Source organism: Rhinoraja longicauda, chromosome 11 (genome assembly GCF_053455715.1).
Source record: "Rhinoraja longicauda isolate Sanriku21f chromosome 11, sRhiLon1.1, whole genome shotgun sequence".
In the NCBI taxonomy this organism is placed as follows: domain Eukaryota; kingdom Metazoa; phylum Chordata; class Chondrichthyes; order Rajiformes; family Arhynchobatidae; genus Rhinoraja; species Rhinoraja longicauda.
Window position 1 is genome coordinate 51,250,768 of NC_135963.1, and position 20,551 is coordinate 51,271,318.

The window sequence follows — 20,551 nt, forward strand, 5'->3', positions numbered from 1 at the left end:
ATACATTGGATGAGGTAGATGAGTGCTGAACACCTCCGCTCAGTTTACCCAGGGTTGGGGAACAAAGAACTTAAGATGAGTAGGAAAAGATTTAACAGGAACCCGAGGACAACATTTCACACAGAGGATAGTTGGTTTATGGACCGAGTTGCAAGAGGAGATAGTTGAGGCAGGTACTAGAACAAAATTTCAAAAACATTTGGACAGGTGCATAGATAGGAAAGGTTTAGAGGAATGTGCGCCAAACTTGGGCAGGTGGAACTAGTGTAGACGGAAAATCTTGTTCGACACGGGAAAGCTGGGGTGAAGAGGCCGTTTCCGTGCTTTACGACTCTATGAATCATTGTGGACCTTTGTCCTCAGGTACTGTTGCACCAGTGGCAGATTAGTAGAGAACCTTTGTTTGCTGATATCAAGTAAAAGATCCATCCTTTTATGCTTCATTGAGTAAGGTGAGAGGGGAAAGATTTAATAGAAACCTGAGGGGCAACTTTTTCCACACAGAGGATGGGTGTATGGTATTAGCTGTCAGAGGCAGCGACAATAAAAATATACTTGGACAGGTTCATGGTTTAGTGAGATATGGGTCAAACATGGGCAAATAGAACTAGCTTAGATGGGTGCATTGATCAGCGTGGATGTTGGGCCAAAAGGCCTGATTCCTTGGTGTATGATAACTGATTTTGAGAGTTATTCCAAATACATATTTACAAGCATCACCTGCAACCGTAGCTTGAACAGAGATTGGGAAATATTGGTTCTGGAGTGGAAGGCATTTTACCAAATTGCATAGATCCCTGGATATGGGACCTTATCAAAACCTTTACTGCAATTCATGTAGACTACCTAACTACATTACGCTCATTGACCCCCTTTGTTACCTCTTTGAAAATTGAACCAAAGATACTGGTTTACTCTGGTTATTAGACAAATAATTAAATAGGGATTCGGTACAAAACACTTTATATATTAATACTGCAACTGATCTCAAACAGCTCAGCAACACAATGAAATACCTTAGTTGCCAAAATAGTGCTAATGAAGTAGTAAAAGCAAACACAGACACAATTACTTATTTAAATTGCAACTTTAATTGGGTACTTTAAAAAAATACTGGCCTATGGTTAAGAAAATTAGCATTAAAAATTTTAAACCTCATGCCAAACATGGAAAACACAAGAGCTTCAAGCTCTCTAGCAAATATCTTTTCAAGAGGTAGAATCTTGACAATACACTTATTGCCTACATATTGTTAAAATATACAACCATTATTTCAAACAGCAATCAGATTACAATGAGAAAGTATATCACAAACAAACGTTTCACAATGATTTTACTGCCATATTAAAATAGGTTTTTTTATACAACACTACAAACAAGGTTTTGCTTAAGTTGATTTAGAAATTTCTTTAAAACACATTTAAAAAAATCAAAGGCTTTATTTTGCATGCCTTGCTGCTCCCATTCACAATACATCTCTCAACCATGTTGTTTAAAAAAAAAGTATTTTTCAGGTATCTTTCCAAGTTGCCTCACCACTTTATCAATTAGTCATTTGTATAAGCTAAAAAGGTTTTTTTTCCAAATATGGACATAACCTGTCCAAAAGATTTCATATTTTGAACGATAGTGATCAGAATGGGAAATAAAGAAATTACTTTTGATTTACTTTGTTGTTACCTAAATGGTATGTTTACTTAAACACTGAAATGCCAATACAATAGATCTGGAAAGAACAGGTCAAGTACAATATTTTTATTTAAGATACCATATATATAATATACATATACTATCAAAGTGAAAAAAGGTAAGAATTTTATAAAACAGATCTTCGAACCAAAAAATAAATCTAATTTCACTTTCCATGCAGAAATTAATGTAAGGTGTCATATTTCACACCTTACATTAAAAGCTTGTAACTGTATATTTACAAACATCTTAAGTGAATTTTAAGTGCACAATTCAAAATAGGACTGAGTTGTATAATCAGCTTCTTTAAAAAATAATTTCTGTAAATAAAATCTAATATCAGAAATCTGTTTATTGTTGTAAGTTGTGTTTTATTCTAATTGAAGATTAAACTTTCAATATAATTTCTATCCATCTAATTTGGAAGCATGGTTTATGTTCAGATTTAATTTTCACCAGTTCTACACTTTATCCTTTCTTCCATAATGCCTCTGATCATTGTGTCTCACTGATATGGCCTGAAGATTGCAGCTGACTGAACAATGGACTTGTGCACACTTAAAACTACATTAAATTGATCTCTGTTCTTCTGCTGCTACAAACAGAGCACCCTATGATGTAAAATGCTCCCTTATGCAGCTTGGTTACAAATAGCTATATTGTGCAATGTGAGTGCCGCAATGTGCAAGTGACAGCAAACACTGGAACGCAAAGATTTTTATGTCTTAAAACTGTAAAACCATGTGCCTCCATCATTGCTGCTACTGGGGTGTTGTTTAAGGCGATGGAAAAAGTACAGGATCAACTTCTGCATTCTCCTTACGAAACTTCACCTTGTAAATGGTTCATTCGGTGTTACATAAGCATTGGAGGGTTATTATATTACTAGGTTTTATTTTTATTTAGGATCTTGCAGGGTGCTTTACAAGAACCCAGAGTCTAGTCTTATTTACAGCCATTCAGCTGGCAAGCTTCATTTGTCAGCTCGTGTTAGTTAAATTACTGTTTATAACAGTGCAGCTAAAAGGAAAATTGGTCATTAACTGGAATCTTATAGTTCAGCAATACTGATTTATCAGCTCCCAATACTTGATGCAGTCATGAAAAGTCATTTCCAAAGTATTGCTGGTGCAATGCAGCAATTACTGACCCTTTACAAATTCTTAAAATAAAGGTTCCCTAATTTCTAGCCCAAGGTTAGTCTTCAGTTCAGTTTCCTTGCTTTTCAGCCACAATATTTTCCATTTTCAGCGGAGTAGTGATGCTTAGTACTGAACATATTCAGACTGAAGTGACTGCAAAAGAAAAAAACTTCAGCTAAGAACATTTATATATTTTTTGAACGTTACAGGAACATTTAAAAGTGTTCAATAGCACTTCAACAAAATCAATGCACTGTACATAAACAAAAAATCATTTAAGCCACAAAGCTCAAAGGATTAACTCTAGGGTTGTTAACACTCAGCCAGGTTGAACCATCGAGTTGTTAACACTTAGCCAGGTTGAATTGTAGGGGAGAAGCAAACCGGCAGAGCTCAAAATCCAAGTCCAAGTAAGCATGGATTTATGAAAGGGAAATCTTGCTTGACTAATCTTCTGGAATTTTTTGAGGATGTGACAAGTAAAATGCATGAAGGGGAGCCAGTGGATGTAGTGTATCTAGACTTCCAGAAAGCCTTTGATAAGGTCCCACACAGGAGATTGGTGAGCAAAATTAGAGCACATGGTATTGGGGGTAGGGTGTTGACATGGATAGAGAATTGGTTGGCAGACAGGAAGCAAAGAGTAGGAGTAAACGGGTCCTTTTCAGAATGGCAGGCAGTGGCAAGTGGAGTGCCGCAAGGCTCAGTGTTGGGGCCGCAACTATTTACCATATATATTAATGATTTGGATGAAGGAATTAGAAATAACACTATCAAGTTTGCAGATGACACAAAGCTGGGTGGCAGTGTGAACTGCGAAGAGGATGTTAGGAGGTTGCAGGGTGACCTGGACAGGTTGAGTGAGTGGGCAGATGCATGGCAGATGCAGTATAATGTAGATAAATATGAGGTTATCTTTGGCGGCAAAAACAAGGAGACAGATTATTATCTCAATGGTGTCAGGTTAGGTAAGGGGGAAGTGCAGCGAGACCTGGGTGTCCTTGTACACCAGTCACTGAAAGTTGGTGTGCAGGTACAGCAGGCAGTGAAGAAAGCTAGTGGCATGTTGGCCTTCATAACAAAAGGATTTCAGTATAGGAGTAAAGAGGTTCTTCTGCAGTTGTATAGGGCCCTGGTAAGACCACATCTGGAGTATTGTGTACAGTTTTGGTCTCCTCATTTGAGGAAGGACATCCTTGTAATTGAGGCCTTGTAATTAAGCCCTTTGTCCTCCTCTGCTGGACTCTGAATTTCTCCCAGTCCTCTGGTTTGATACTTTTTCTGGCTAATTTATATGCTTCATCTTTTGTTTTAATACTATCCTTGATTTCCCTTGTTAGCCACGGATGCACTACTTTTCCTGGTTTGTTCTTTTGCCAAACTGGGATGAACAATTGTTGTAGTTCATCCATGCAATCTTTAAATGCCTTCCATTGCATGTCCACCGTCAACCCTTTAAGTATAAATTGCCAGTCTATTTTGGACAATTCACGTCTCATACCCTCAAAGTTACCTTTCTTTAAGTTTAGAACACTTGTTTCTGAATTGACTTTGTCACTCTCCATCCTAATGAAGAACTCCACCATATTATGGTCACTTTTGCCCAAGGCACAACAAGACTGCTAACTAACCCTTCCTCATTACTCAATACCCAGTCTAGAATGGCCTGCTCTCTCGTTGGTTCCTCGACAAGTTGGTTAAGAAAACCATCTCGCAAACATTCCAAGAAATCCTCTTCCTCAGCACCCCTGCCAATTTCGTTCACCCAATCTATATGTAGATTGAAGTCACCCATTATAACTGCTGCACCTTTAGTGCACGCATTTCTAATTTCCTGTTTGATGCCATCCCCAACCTCACTACTGCTGTAGGGTGGCCTGTACACAACTCCCACTAGCGTTTTCTACCTCTTAGTGTTTCGCAGCTCTACCCATATCGATTCCACATCCTCCGAGCTAATGTCCTTCCTTTCCACTGCGTTAATCTCCTCTCTAACCAGCAATGCTACCCCACCTCCTTTTCCTTTCTGTCTATCCCGCCGGAATATATATCCCTGGATGATGAGCTCCCAGCCTTGGTCACCCTGGAGCCATGTCTCCGTAATCCCAACTATATCATAATCATTAATAACTATCTCCACATTTAATTCATCCACCTTATTACGTATACTCCTTGCATTGAGACACAAAGCCTTCAGGCTTGTTTTTATAACACTCTTGCCCCTTATATAATTATGTTGCAAAGTGGTCCTTTTTGACTTTTGCCCTGGATTTGTCTGCCTGCCACTTTTACTTTTCACCTTGTTACCTATTGTTTCTACCCTCATTTTATACCTCTGTCTCTCTGCTCTTGTTCCCATCCCCCTACCATATTAGTTTAAATCCTCCCCGACAGCGCTAGCTGTTTCTAAGTTTCTAAAATAGAAATACTGGGATGAGAAGTAGGGGAAATACTTGGGAAGAATTCCTGGTCCGGACTCTTCACATACTCTTCTGGAGATCCACAACAGATGTTGGCTTACGTTTAGAAAAAATAGAGATTATGGATATTGTCATTAAAGACATCAAAACTCAACAGTCAGCCTCACTGTTGCTGGTTGGATATTTGGTACTAGAAAAGGAATGGGAGGCTAACTTGTCAATTATTTAATCACGTTGTAGAAAGGAATTCATACCTTTAGTAGAAAAAGGAAATAAAACTAAGAATTAAGAAAACAATTAAGACGGTCTGTTATTCAAGGGACACCATTTAATTTAGCTGCATATGCTATTTAAGACAGGAGGGGATAAATTAAGTAATTTTAAGATTAATCATTAAAATCTCTCAATATCTATTCGAAAGGAAAATAATGTGTTTTCATTTAGAGACAGATTAACCATGCATTTAACAGAAGACTCATTGACTAACTTAATTGAATTTTTCAACTAGGTAACAAGAAGGGTTTGATGTGCTCCACATAGATTTTAGCAAAGGTTTTGATTAGATCCCAGCAGCAGTTTAGTCATAAAAGTGAAACCTTTTCTTTGTTAGCTGACCCAGAGATTATATATGAGCAGGGATGTTACTCTGGAATTATATGTGACATTACGGAGACAAGAGATTAGGTACAGTGGCTCTGGTTGTATTACAGGTAAGATACAATTGTTTTCGAGAGAGCTCAAAGAAAATTTAGGAGGACATTGCAAGTACTGAAATTTTTTAGCTATGAGGAAAGATTTCAGAGGTTAGGGTTGTGTCGTTGAAGGATAAAGCTTAAGGAATACACAATTTGGGTATAAAAAGTTACGAGGCACCCAGAAAATGTAGAGTCGTAGAGTTAAACAGCACGGAAACAGGCCCTTTGGCCCACCTTGTCCGTGCCGATCACGCTGGCACACTGGGTTAGTCCATTTTTTTTGCATTAAGACCAATTCTTGTATAGGGGAAGCATGTTCCTGTCAGGATAAAGCGAAAGGCTGGCAATTTTAAGGAACCCTTAAAAGAGATGTTGAAGCTCTGACCAGGAAAAAGGGAGACATACATTATATTTGATTAACCTGAATAGGAAGGATCTACTTTTCTTAGTAGCAGAATTCAAATCTCAGCCTCTTAGGTTTTGTTTTTAAGTACTTGGTGAAAGTTTAGAGGGGAGATGAAGAAAATGCTGTCACTCATTACTTTCGGAGTGTATTTGAAGAGTCGTGGACCTGCGGGCTATAGCTCTAGTGCTGAAAGAAAGCATTAGCTCAAATACAGTTTTTGTCTGACATGATGGGCCGAAAGGCCTTCTTCTGCATCACAAATCATTAAAATGTTAATAATTAATTTAAATTAGTGGAAAATCACTGTTGTTTTCTGAATTGTTCACAAAAACGGAAACATCACACAAAACACAAGACTTTCACTATTGCTCATTGAGCAGCCAGACTCATAATTTTTTGCTTGCCAATGATCAAAGATAATTTCTTAAATTAAAATAGGTTTGTCTGGTCTTCCTCATTTCGTACATTCTCCAAATATAAACAAAAAAGTTATAACATCAAAAAAGAATCCATTTAACTCAATTTAATACAGTCTGAAGAAGGGTCTCGACCCGAAACGTCACCCATTCCTTCTCTCCTGAGATGCTGCCTGACCTGCTGAGTTACTCCAGCATTTTGTGATACCTTCCTTTAACGTCTACGCTGGCTTATATCTTTCTTGCAAGTAACAGCGCACAGAATTAAAATGGTTACAGTTCTAGACCCGACAAGGTGCAAAACTAGAAAGCAAAAACCTGCACATGTTGGAAATATGAAATCAAAATGGAAAATACAGAAATATTCAGCAGGCCTGGCAGCATTGGTAGGGAAAGAAACAGCTAATGTTCCAGGTCAATGCTGTTTTAGAAGCGAGAAGGAATATCTGAGATGGGATGCAGAAAAAAAGAGAAATCAACTGATAGAAATTGTGGACTAGTGCGAGATAGGCTGGTTAAGGCTTGCTAATTGCAGCAGATCTAGCACGAATGGTATGAACAGAGAGGGGGTGGGGAACAATGAAAGATGTAGACTTCCTCAGCAAATGAGCAGAATACTGTGCCAAAAATAAACATGTTCCCCAACTTGAAACCATTGTCAAACTGCAAGGTTCATTTGCAATCCAAGTCTGCAAAGTTCGTCAATCTACCTACAACTTTCATAGAGCCAGTAGGATGCCTAGAGATATTTCCAGACTAAGCTGAAATCTCGAGGCAATGATACGCACACCAGTAGATTGTGGCAAGGTTTGCATCAAACATGAGCTACACAGCAAAGGCAGGCAATATTGATGGCAACAATGGGCCCCTCCCTGAAGTGATTTCTACGCCCACTTTGAACAGAATGTCAGTGGAGGAAAATTACCTGTCCCACCAGTCTCGGGTGTGCCTGTACCAATGGTTACTGTGGCAGACGTAAGACTGGGCTTCGAGAGGGTGAATCTGCGGAAATCAATTGGCCTGGATAGACTCCTTGGCCGCGCCGCAGGACCCATGCAGACCAGCTGGCAGAGATATTCACAAACATCTTCAACCTCACTTCTCCATATTGACATCACCCAGCTGCTTTAATAAGACCACTATCATCCTGTGCCAAAGAAAAGCAAAATAGCGTGCCTTAAAGATGACCACCAAGTGGCTCTGATGTCTACCAACATAAAGTGCTTCGAAGACTGGTGATGGCACACATTCTCCCACTCAGCCTGCCTAAAGTCGCAACAGGTCCATAACAGACACAGCAGCCCTAAATTCATCTCTGGAACACCAAGACAACAGGGAAACTTACGCGAGACTCCTATTTATCGACTGTAGCTACACCTTCAACACGATAATCCCAGGGTATTGAGTGGGCAGAGACTTTATTCCCAGGAGCACAGGAGGATAAGCAGCGATCTTATAGAGGTGTATAAGATCACAAGGAGAATAGATGGAGTAAATGCACTGTGTCTTTTACAGAGTAGGGGAATCAAGAAGGAGAGGACATAGGTTTAAGGGGAGAGAGGAATGATTTAATAATAATCTGAGCGGCACCATTTTCCCCACAAAGAGTGCTGGGTATATGGAACAAGCTGCCAGAGGAGGTAGTTGAGGCAGGTACTGTGATAATATTTAAAAGACATTTGGACAGGTACATGGATAGGACAGGTTTAGAAGGATAGGAGTCAAATGCAGACGTGGGATTAATGAATAGGCATCTTGGTCGGTTTGGGCAAGTTGGGCTGAAGGGCCTGTTTCCACGCTGTATGAATCTATCCATGAGATTTAGAAGCAAATGGATATGTTTCAAGATGCAAGAGGCATTAAGGGGTACGGGGAGAGTGAAACTTTGCTTTTGAATGATGTTGAAGCAACACATTCAGGCAAGTGGAGAGTATTCAGTCACATTCCTGACTGACCTGGTGAATGGTCAATCATAATCATATTAAATGGCAAGAAAGATTCAAACAGGGATGAGTGGCCTTCTACAGTTCTTTTTGCTAAAAGGTCAGAAGTGGGGATGCTTGGTGATGACTGCACAATCTTCAATTTTCAATTTGTCAGCAAATAAACTCTTACCTGTTTGGAGTAATACTTTGTGGAAGAAAGCTTTAAAATACACAAGGATCGGGTAAGGCAATCAAGGGTATACTTTATGAAGGAGCGCCTGATACAACGAGCGTTGAGAACAGTCAAACTAGACTTTGTTCCCAGAACAAAGATTCACATGGTCTTTTATGCAGTTTTTTTATATGTTGTTCATTCATACTAATCAACCCACAAGAGATTTCAAAAAGCCATTCCAGCCTTCCTCCATTATAAGAATGTTCTAATAACGGATACGAATCACGTACATCAGACCGACACATCCATGTGCTCTGGTTTTATTCCAAACCATCCCCATGGCAGCGATCTAAAATGCTCTGTCACCGTTCAGCCTTATTCTCCCTTTCCTCTTTCTGATTCTACCATTTTACAACTTCCAATGCTTACCGACCAGCACTGGATTTCAATGAAGTTATATTTAAGAACATCAGTTTCACCTCTTCCCAAGCATAATATCCTCCAGCCCTACAATATTCTGATGTGTGCCAACTCTGCCTCTTGGAAATCCTCAATATTCATTGCCCCAATGTCGACTATACTTTAAGTTGTCAAACATTTAAAAGACATAACATTAAACAAATCGCACGACGTTTGGTGAGGTACATGGATAGGAAAGGTATAGAGATATGGGCCAAACTCAGGCAGGTAGGTGGGTCTAATGTAGATATAGGGCATCTTGATTGGCATGGGCAAGTTGGGCAGAAGAGCCTGTTTCCCTACCAAGCAACCTCACTGACAGTTTCATCATAAGACATTCCCCAAAAACTAATCTTTGGATTAAACTTTTGTTTTTTACCTGACCACCTCCTTATATGGCTTAATGTTATATTATTTAATAACCATCCTTTGAAACACAAATGTATTGCTGTGTTAATTACACAGTAATGATTGTTGTTGCTACGTCTGATTCAAGTGTCTTGGTTGCTTTGAACCGACATAAAAAGGCATGTGAATAAAGTGGTAATAATACATCTGTTTGTTCATCTGCCCTCTGGTCGACGTTTCAGGTCAATCAAATCCCGAACAAACAGACTTAAGAACAGTTTTTACCCCAGGGCCATACGAGAACTGAACACTACCTTCTGCACTAGGCAACACTGTTAAAACTTTTGTACTTAATATAATTGTATTTATTTGTTTTTGCATTTATTGCATATATGTTTTTACGCACCGTCAGGATTGGCTATTTTTTAATTTCGTTGTACTCGTTGCAATGACAATAAATGAATATTATTATTATTATTATGACACATTTACAGTTCTGTTTCTGGTAAATCACACAAAAAACGTGAGGGCAAAAGAGTGATTAGGATCTTGGTAATTAGAAATGATTGACTGGAAGTATACATATTTCAACTCCTCTAGGTCACGATGCTTACGGTATGAATTTATGGCTGAGGGGCTGGTGCAGAGAGCAGGGATTTAGATTTCTGGACCACTGGGATCTCTTCTGGGCTAGGGGTGACTTGTACAAAAGGGACGGGTTACATCTTAACAGCAGGGGGACAAACATTCTGGCAGGCAGGTTTGCTAGTGCGACACCTGTGGCTTTAAACTAAGTAGTGGGGGGGGAGGGGTTAACAAATTGGGAATATGAAGATGAGGTTAACGGGAATACAGGAGATATTGCAGAAGACTCTCGGAAGAATGGGAACAGAAGTTCTAGAGGGGAAAAGAGATTAAGGGCAGGGCCATTTGTGACCGATGTGAGAGGGGAGGTAAATACAGAAGTTAAAGTGTTGTACTTAAATGCGCGTAGTATAAAAAATAAAGTGGATGAGCTTGAGGCTCAGTTAGTCATGGGCAAGTATGATGTTGTAGGGATCACTGAGACATGGCTACAAGAGGACCAGGGCTGGGAACTGAATATTCAGGGGTACACAACGTATAGAAAAGACAGACAGGTGGGCAGAGGGGGTGGGGTTGCTCTGCTGGTAAGGAATGATATTCATTCCCTTGCAAGGGGTGACATAGAATCAGGAGATGTTGAATCAGTATGGATAGAAATGAGGAATTGTAAGGGTAAAAAGACCCTAATGGGAGTTATCTATAGGCCCCCAAACAGTAGCCTCGACATAGGGTGCAAGTTGAATCAGGAGATAAAATTGGCGTGTCAAAAATGTAATGCTACGGTGGTTATGGGAGATTTCAACATGCAGGTAGACTGGGAAAATCAGGTTGGAAATGGACCCCAGGAAAGAGAGTTTGTAGAGTGCCTTCGAGATGGATTCTTAGAACAGCTTGTACTGGAGCCTACCAGGGAGAAGGCAATTCTGGATTTAGTGTTGTGTAATGGTCCTGATCTGATAAGGGGACTAGAGGTAAAAGAGCCATTAGGAGGCAGTGATCACAACATGATAAGTTTTACTCTGCAAATGGAAAGGCAGAAGGGAAAATCGGAAGTGTCAGTATTACAGTATAGCAAAGGGGATTACAGAGGCATGAGGCAGGAGCTGGCCAAAATTGACTGGAAGGAGGCCCTTGCAGGGAAGACGGTAGAACAGCAATGGCAGGTATTCCTGGGAATAATGCAGAGGTTGCAGGACCAATTTATCCCAAAGAGGCGGAAAGACTCTAAGGGGAGTAAGAGACACCTGTGGCTGACAAGGGAAGTCAAGGACAGCATAAAAATTAAGGAAAGGAAGTATAACATAGCAAAGAGAAGTGGGAAGACAGAGGATTGGGACTCTTTTAAAGAGCAACAAAAGTTAACTAAAAAGGCAATACGGGGAGAAAAGATGAGGTACGAGGGTAAACTAGCCAATAATATAAAGGAGGATAGCAAAAGTTTTTTTAGGTACGTGAAGAGGAAAAAAATAGTCAAGGCAAATGTGGGTCCCTTGAAGACAGAAGCAGGGGAATTGGGGGTAGGGTACTGACTTGGATAGAAAATTGGTTGACAGACAGAAAGCAAAGAGTGGGGATAAATGGGTCCCTTTCGGAATGGCAGGCAGTGACCAATGGGGTACCGCAAGGTTCGGTGCTGGGACCCCAGCTATTTATGATATACATTAATGACTTAGATGAAGGGATTAAAAGTACCATTAGCAAATTTGCAGATGATACTAAGCTGGGGGGTAGTGTGAATTGTGTGGAAGATGCAATAAGGCTGCAGGCTGCAGGGTGACTTGGACAGGTTGTGTGAGTGGGTGGATACATGGCAGATGCAGTTTAATGTAGATAAGTGTGAGGTTATTCACTTTGGAAGTAAGAATAGAAAGGCAGATTATTATCTGAATGGTGTCAAGTTAGGAAGAGGGGATGTTCAACGAGATCTGGGTGTCCTAGTGCATCAGTCACTGAAAGGAAGCATGCAGGTACAGCAGGCAGTGAAGAAAGCCAATGGAATGTTGGCCTTCGTAACAAGAGGAGTTGAGTATAGGAACAAAGAGGTCCTTCTACAGTTGTACCGGGCCCTGGTGAGACCGCACCTGGAGTACTGTGTGCAGTTTTGGTCTCCAAATTTGAGGAAGGATATTCTTGCTATTGAGGGCGTGCAGCGTAGGTTCACTAGGTTAATTCCCGGAATGGCGGGACTGTCGTATGTTGAAAGGCTGGAGCAATTAGGCTTGTATACACTGGAATTTAGAAGGATGAGGGGGGACCTTATTGAAACATATAAGATAATTAGGGGATTGGACACATTAGAGGCAGGAAACTTGTTCCTAATGTTGGGGGAGTCCAGAACAAGGGGCCACAGTTTAAGAATAAGGGGTAGGCCATTTAGAACGGAGATGAGGAAGAACTTTTTCAGTCAGAGAGTGGTGAAGGTGTGGAATTCTGTGCCTCAGAAGGCAGTGGAGGCCAGTTCGTTGGATGCTTTCAAGAGAGAGCTGGATAGAGCTCTTAAGGATAGCGGAGTGAGGGGGTATGGGGAGAAGGCAGGAACGGGGTACTGATTGAGAGTGATCAGCCATGATCGCATTGAATGGCGGTGCTGGCTCGAAGGGCTGAATGGCCTACTCCTGCACCTATTGTCTATTGTCTATTGTCTAATACATAGCAAAGTGCTTTATAAATAGCACTTTAAAAGATTACTCAATGCCATATTAGTAAGTAGAATTTTGTTTCTGTGGAAAACATCTACTGCTTAAAATGATGATAAACTGAATTACCAAGCAATGGGTTTTATACCTTAAGGAGATCATTGTACTCATGAAGACTTCAGTACATTTACATAATGCATTTCTTTTTTCAGGATTAAAAATTAATGAGGTTGTAAAAAAAACATGATGCAAACAAGAACACAAATAACATCTACAAGACTTTCCTGCAGTTAACTACTGCTTATAGTTTGATCTGGAGTAATGTATTTAACCTTGGGAACAGTTTTCCACAGATGGACTATCATGAATTGATAAACTACCTTCAATGTTTCAGGATAATAACATGGAAGGCGGTGGGGAAAGTGGTTGGCATATTAAGGCATTCCAGCAGACTGAAGGAGTTAAACGAAGATTCGTGTACTGTTTTACATGTGACACTGTTAGCCAGGTTTCTTGAATGCATGTCGCATTGTTCTTTGATCGGAAATTCATCTGCAGGTGACAGCTAAACATGGTAAAATTACAATTTAATGGAAGAGAAATTCTCCCCCCCCCTCATAATGTGGGTTTCCGTAATGCTATTTGCATATGGTTAGCACATTTACACCTTCTTGCTTGATCATCAGTCCTGAAAGTCAATTATGTAATGCAGGTTTGGGGTAGGCCATACACACAAACATCACAGTTATTTAAGTAGAGATAAAAGGAGGGCTAACATGACTTGCTGTAAAAAAAAAAGGCACAAAGTGCTAGAGCAACCAGGCAGTATTTCTATGGAACATGAATAGGCAAGGTTGTTGAAATCCTTCTTCAGATCAGAAACGGCGCCTATCCATGTTCTCCAGAGATTCTCCCTGACCTGCTGAGTTACTTCAGTGCTTTGTGCCTTTGTACCGGGTGGCACCCTCAGCGATGGCAGCCTCGCCAACAGTCTGTCTGTCTTTTTTGTTATTTTTAGTGTTTAAAAAGCTTGTGTTAATGTTCTCTGGTTTGTTTTATGTGGAGGGTTGGGGATGGGGAGAGGGGTCGGGGGAAACTTTATTCAATCTCTTACCTTGCCGGAGATGCGATTGTTTTCCAGATCGTATCTCCGGTCGCTCTGCGGCCTAACATCATGGAGCTGGAAGACTTGCTCGAGACTGATTTTGAGCCCCACCGCGGGGCCATGGACTTACCATCGGAGCCCGCGATCCCTTGTCTAGGATGGACGCTCCAACTGAGGCCTGCGGATTTCAACATCGAGCTCGCAGTCTTGGGTAGAGACTGATGTCGGGAAGCTCCAAAGTCGCAGAAGGTTTGACTAGCCCCGAGCCAGGGCCTGATCGCCCCGACACCGAGGGCTCAACCACCGGCTGCGGGAGCCAAGATCGTCCCGACAACGGAAGGTTCAGAGTGCCCCGACCGCGGGAGTACAAAGAAGGGAAGATTGAACTTTTTTTGCCTTCCATCACAGTGAGGAATGTGGGGAGTCGCTGTGGTGGATGTTTATGCTAAAAGATTATTTGGGTGTCATGTTGCTCTTTATTGGTTTGACTGTATGGCAAATCAAATTCCTCGTATGTTGCAAAACATACTTGACTAATAAAGTACTATTATGATTATGATTAATATTGGCAAATCAACACCTGCAGTTTATTATATCTACACTGTCAGCTGGTACATTATTTAAAAGGGTAAATATAATTTAATTTATCTTAAAATTATTCTCTTTTGTTAAAGACAAGATCTGAAATAAAATTCATGAAAAAGTCAATTGCAATAAGCAGTGCAGAATATAATGTTTGGGAAGTCAGATGATTAATTCTTAATTCAAACCACCCTAAATCTTGAGTCATATCATCTGTAAAGCATCAGTCCTTTACTGACACAGATTTGGATGGATTTCAGGTGACTGCTTCTCACCTTTGTGCGAGGTTGCTTGACATAACGTTTTAATCAAGTATTTGACTTCAATGGCATCCCAGTGGAGCTCAATTCTGCGGTAGTCACACGGCAATTATGATTAAAAAAAATTAAATTCTGATAAATGAGCACATTTTTATCAGTAAATTAAAATTCAAAGCGAAGAGCACTATTTTAGCTACTCTACATACAAGATGCCATTTTACCTCAATAAATGGAAAAACAATAAAAATCTTTTATGACCGCTTGTAAAGCACAAATGCATGTAAACTTACGGGATGCGAGCGACTTAGGTATCGCATGGTGCCAGGACTGAGGCCACCGTAGGTGGGTCTACAGATGTAATCGTCCTTCGGACGGGAACAAGGATTGATGGGGATAGTGCAGGTAGTGCCACTGTTGCATTTGCTGTAGTAGTTGTTGTTATTCAGTTCTTGGTAAAATCTCGCAGGAATCTGCGAGTTGCTATACGGCTGGTTGGTGGAATAACCAGCTGCAAAACTTGACCTAGGAGTTGATGTCATGATGTTGTCAGGTTCATCAGGGGCAGCATTCAGATTCCCTAGTGAACTGCCTAGCCTGGAGTTTATGGAGAAGCTAAATGGGAAACAGACAATGGGGAAACAGGACATAATGCACATGGAAAACAATTAAGATGAAACAAAACAAAAGCATTCACACATGAAAAATTTATCAAAAATATCCTTTAAATGCTAAAAAATGGTGTAAAAATATTCAACATTTTAATCCCACAGCTGTAATCAAATTCAATAACTTTGTGACAAACATTTTTAGCTGTTAAATCTTACCATTTCAAATATCACATTATGACAACACATACTAGATGTTCTAGAAGAAAGACAATGACAGCCATTCACGAATTAACATGATCTTCGGTTGGTCAAAGATCCATCTCCCAGCAAGAAATGTTGCAACTTGCAATGCAACACAATGGAAAAATAAATGCTTAGAAATTAAAAAAACCATGCTCTAAAAATGATTATTTTGGGAATTTTTGCTTAATGCTCACCAAAAAGATTAATTCACTTATATTTAGTAGAACAACAAACTATGAGGTGATGAACACTTCAAATTCTGCATCTTTGTTTGGAGATACAGCATGGAAGCAGGCCCTTCAGCCCACCGAATCCACGCCAACCAACGATCCCCTACATAGTAGAGACATAGTAGAAGCCAATTATCCTATAAACCTGCATGTCTTTGGAGTGTGGGAGGAAACTGGAGCACCCGGAGAAAACCCACACGGTCACAGGGAGAATGAACTCTGTACAGACAGCACCCGCAATCAGGATCGAACCCGGGTCTCTAGCACTGTAAGGCAGCAACTCTACCATTGCGCCACTGTGCCACCTCGGTGCACCACACTGGAAAACCAAGGCTACAATATGTTGTTCAAATTCTATTGACTATTCAATTCTTGACTATTCAAGAACACCCAAATCAGGTTAACTAGAACATGGTACTAGAGGGGATAGAAATGGTAATAAACTTAATAACAAACAGAAAACAAAAATTGAAATCTTCGAGGGCCTGTTAGGTTACATTAATTGCTTGGCATTTATCAGCAGTTTCTCAAAAAGATAAAGTTAAATATCTAAGCCTTCCAAAAATAAGCCTTGCAAAAGATTAAAATACAGAATGTTACCCATGATAGATTCAATAAACATGATTCATGAAGAATTTTCAGAAGTGGTTTCATTATGAAGCAAAAACTGAACTCCACATCCAAAGTTTTGTATGATATTAATTCAGAGTGTTTACATACATTTTCAATAAACATATTTATGCAGTCAAACGAGAGACTGCAAAATGGAAAATCAGACCACTGAAGGTCTTGGTAGAGGCAGGGCCCATCAATTGATCTTTCTATTTCATTTCGACAATTCCTCTGTCCTTGGATAAGAACTGAGTCTCCACCGGGTGGCACCAGCAATGACTGCCTCGCCAACAGTCTGTCCGTCCCTTCCTTCTTTTGTTGTTTGTTTGTATGTGTTAAATGTATGCTTTTAGTGTTCTTTAGCTTGTTTTATGTGGGGGGGAGGGGGAATTGGGGGAAACTTTTTTAAATCTTTTACCTCAAAGGAGATGCGATTTATTTCCGTATCGTATCTCCGTCCGCATCGAGGAGTTGGCAGCCTTTGCTGGAGACCAATTTCGAGAGCTCCACCACGGGAGTCTGCGGGATTATAACATCACGGAGCTCGTGGTCTCTGGTCAGAGACCGACTTTGGGAACTCCAAGCCGCAGGAGCTTCAACCGCCTTGACGCGGGAGCTACGATCGCCCCGACACGGAGGCTTCGACACCCCAACTGCGGATGGTTCGAATGCCCCGACCGTGGGAGAATAAAAGAGGAAGATTGGACTTCATTGCCTTCCATCACAGTGAGGAACGTGGGGAATCCACTGTGGTGGATATTTATGTCAACTTTTATGTAGTTGTGTCTTATTGGTTTTTTTTGTATGGCTGTATGGTAATTTGAATTTCACTGTATCTTAATTGGTACATGTGACAATAAACTGACCTTGAGAAAGCAGGGTTTCAGCCACTTACAAAAAAGCCACTATGTTCGTTTGAATGGGTAAATTTGCCACAATACCCTCAGACAAATCTGAATTACAAATACATGCACCATTCTTCATTTACTTAAAAACAAATCCAAGTACTCTTGGTAGTTCAGCCAATGTAGCCAAACTCAATGTGAGCCTTGATAAGGGTCGTCAATATGGTATTTGGTCCCTTGTAGCCCAACTGATCCGGTATAAATTTGAGACATTTGATAGAAACAAAGAAAGATTTTCTGGCTTCCCAAATCTTTACTTCACTACCCTTCCAGGTCTGAGAAACTCGAGCAATAAACAGCATCCATCATTATAACAACTATCTGAGTCGATTATATAAAATAAAACAGCAATTAAATATGAACTTTTTCTGCAATTTAGTCTAATCTTTGTCATTTGAATAATCCAATGGTATGTATATTCCATGTTAATAAAAAGTAGGTAAATTTTTAAAAGTCAACTTACATGCCCAGTAAATTTACCCATGTTTTGATGAGGGAACAACAATAATGTCTTTAGCTTGTGTGTTTATGTAATTAAATTATGATTTTTCAGACATTATTATCTTATTAAAAATACAAAAAAGCTTCACCTTTTGTTATTACTGTTTAAGGGCGAGGGGCATCTGCTAATTCTCCTTGGACTTGCAGAAGCAATTGATATCTTTGATGTTTTCAGAGGTGACATTGATCCTTGCCCAGTACTTGAATAATTGATCCTGTTAAAATATTGCCACAATTAAATTTGCTTAAATTACAATAGCAGATCATAAACAAAAATATTTTCCATGTGATTCATTGCATTTGTTTTCTAAATCCGACAGCCGTTACACAATTGTTGAAATCAAGGAGCCACAACAAGACACAATTTTCCTCCCATTAAAGGTCATTTTATTAGTTGTGGTAATTAATGTGCAAAATCAATTAATTGTAAAGAATTAGAATTCTCTAAATTAATTTCACTTTGAAAGTCAATAGGATTTTTAGATTACAGTGAACCAATAATTTTTCATAATGATTTGCTTCTTTAGAAATAAATTTAAATAATCAGTCCAATTATCCCACAGTTTGTGGGCCTGAATCTGATATTGGTTTACTATTGTCATGTGTACCAAGATACAGTGAAAACTTTGTTTTGCGTGCTATCCAGGCAAATCATTCTGTACAATAAAACCCTACACAAGAGTAACAGGTAGTGCAGTACAGTATTACAGCTGCAAAGAAATTGCAGATAAACAAAAAATCCAAGGGCCGCCACAAGGTAGATTGGGAGATTGCGAATGCATTATTAGTTTATGAGAGGTCCATTCACGATTCTTACAACAGTAGGGAAGAAGTTGTTTTTGAATCGGATGGTACATGCTTTTGGCTTCTGTATCGTCTGGCTGCCACGTTTCCAGTATTACAAGGATGACCACACTTCTGAAATTTACATTGCCCCAAAATGTTTCAAAGGGCTTCTTTAAGTCATGAAAAGCACTGTACAAGACTCGGGGAATTTCCTCTTTCAAATCCTGGACAACAGATGAGGGCAAGAAATTACCACATTCTCCAGAGGCCTGCCAGTGTTCTATATATTCTGATTTAACAAAAAATAAAATCAGACAAGTGGCAAATCCTCATTGAATCATGGTATAAAAGAACACCATGGAATGCAGGAAATTAATTATTCCAAGTTTAGTTTAGTTTAGTTTAAAGATACAGTGTGGAAACAGGCCCTTTGGCCCACCAAGTCCACGCTGAGCAACGATCACCCATACACCAGTTTATCCTGCACTAGGGATGAGGATAAGGAAGAAGAGAAACATTTTGGGGGGGGGGGGGATTTACCTACACAGTCCCTAGTTAAAAGCAAAGCAAATTTTAAAATTCCAGTTCTCAAGTCTTGTTACAAATGAAAATATGCAAATGTTGTTTTGAATTATCACATTAAAGAGATAATGCTAGACATGATGAAAAATATTCCAGATTTTCAGAAAATATGCTCAAGATATTGGCGCTCATAAGATTTTGACATGGTGAGATGTTTGAGAGATACAGCAAAACATTCACAATAGCATAACCAAAAGAAATGTTGGGCATACTCCAATTGGGCAAGTAAGATGAGAAAACCACAATCAAACAGTTACTGGGCTGGCGAGGTTCAGCCTGGGTGAGAATAGGTCTCAGGAAGGCTTAAGGTTTAAAATGCGAACTGTGGAATTAAAATGGCAGGAAACTGAAAGCCTGTGAAGGATAGGAAAGGTTGGGGCTTTTGGTTGAAGAATAAAAAGGGAGAATTGGCATTGTGCAGAAATCAAGGCAGCTATTAGAAGAGTTGAGTCCAAAGATTGTACAAGGATTTCAGTGGTAAAGGAGCTAAAAATCAACAATGCCTAGACTCTGTTCAGGATTACATCGAGATAACATGGCTTGGGCCAGGGTGACCAGAGAAAGATGGAGTCACTGGTAAGGAGGAAGATTCTGCAAAGGGAAATCAATAGGAAATCAGAACTTGTATTCTGATGTTAATATGCCACTCTGCAACTTTTCTCTGGATGGGAATCCAAGACATTTTATGCATGATGGTGACAAATCTGTATGCTCTAGCTTGGCAATATCCACCAGAAGTGGAGATAATGATAGATCTGTGAGAGTTCATAAGTGTCAGGCCAAGATTATTGGAGATATCCAGATCAAACTAGAATCAAACCCGTACAAACCTGCCTGAGAAGGTTGAAGGGAAGTGCAATCAATAACACAGATTCCAACGAACAGGTGAAAGAAACACACCTTTCTGAGCATCATGTCTTTGGTCCCATTTTTACAGTAAGACTAGCGACACAAGTGGACTTCTTTTGGAAAACTAACCATTTCAGTTTTTCTAAGGCCTTCATCAGTTGCTGTCACCATATACAGAATCTTTTCGTGGGCAGGTTTTCCTAACTACCTAGGTACAATTATGTAAAATCAAGGCTTTTGACAAATCAAAATAGTTTGGTATTTTTAAAATGTAGAGGTTAGATTAAATAAATCATATCAAGATCTACATAGAATGATTGAACCACATAACAAATATTTTATTACCAGCAAGAAAGTCAGGTAGTGACAATTTTAGGTGGACAATAATAATC

General features: G+C 39.8%; 1 protein-coding gene across 3 annotated transcripts in view; it reads right to left on the minus strand.

Annotated features, from left to right (window-relative positions):
• Positions 1-1,088: 1,088 nt before the first annotated feature.
• Positions 1,089-20,551, minus strand: part of cdc14ab (cell division cycle 14Ab) — an 83,243-nt gene continuing 63,780 nt past the window's right edge. The window contains exons 14-16 of one of the 3 annotated variants that reach the window (XM_078407699.1): positions 18,032-18,157; positions 15,134-15,455; positions 1,089-2,984 (exon numbers count right to left, since the gene is read on the minus strand). In XM_078407699.1, the coding sequence (XP_078263825.1) occupies positions 2,955-2,984; positions 15,134-15,455; positions 18,032-18,157 (478 nt within the window). In that variant the 3' untranslated portion in view covers positions 1,089-2,954. The remainder of the gene's footprint in view (positions 2,985-15,133; positions 15,456-18,031; positions 18,158-20,551) is intronic. The other 2 variants (XM_078407700.1, XM_078407701.1) reach the window with 2 other exon arrangements.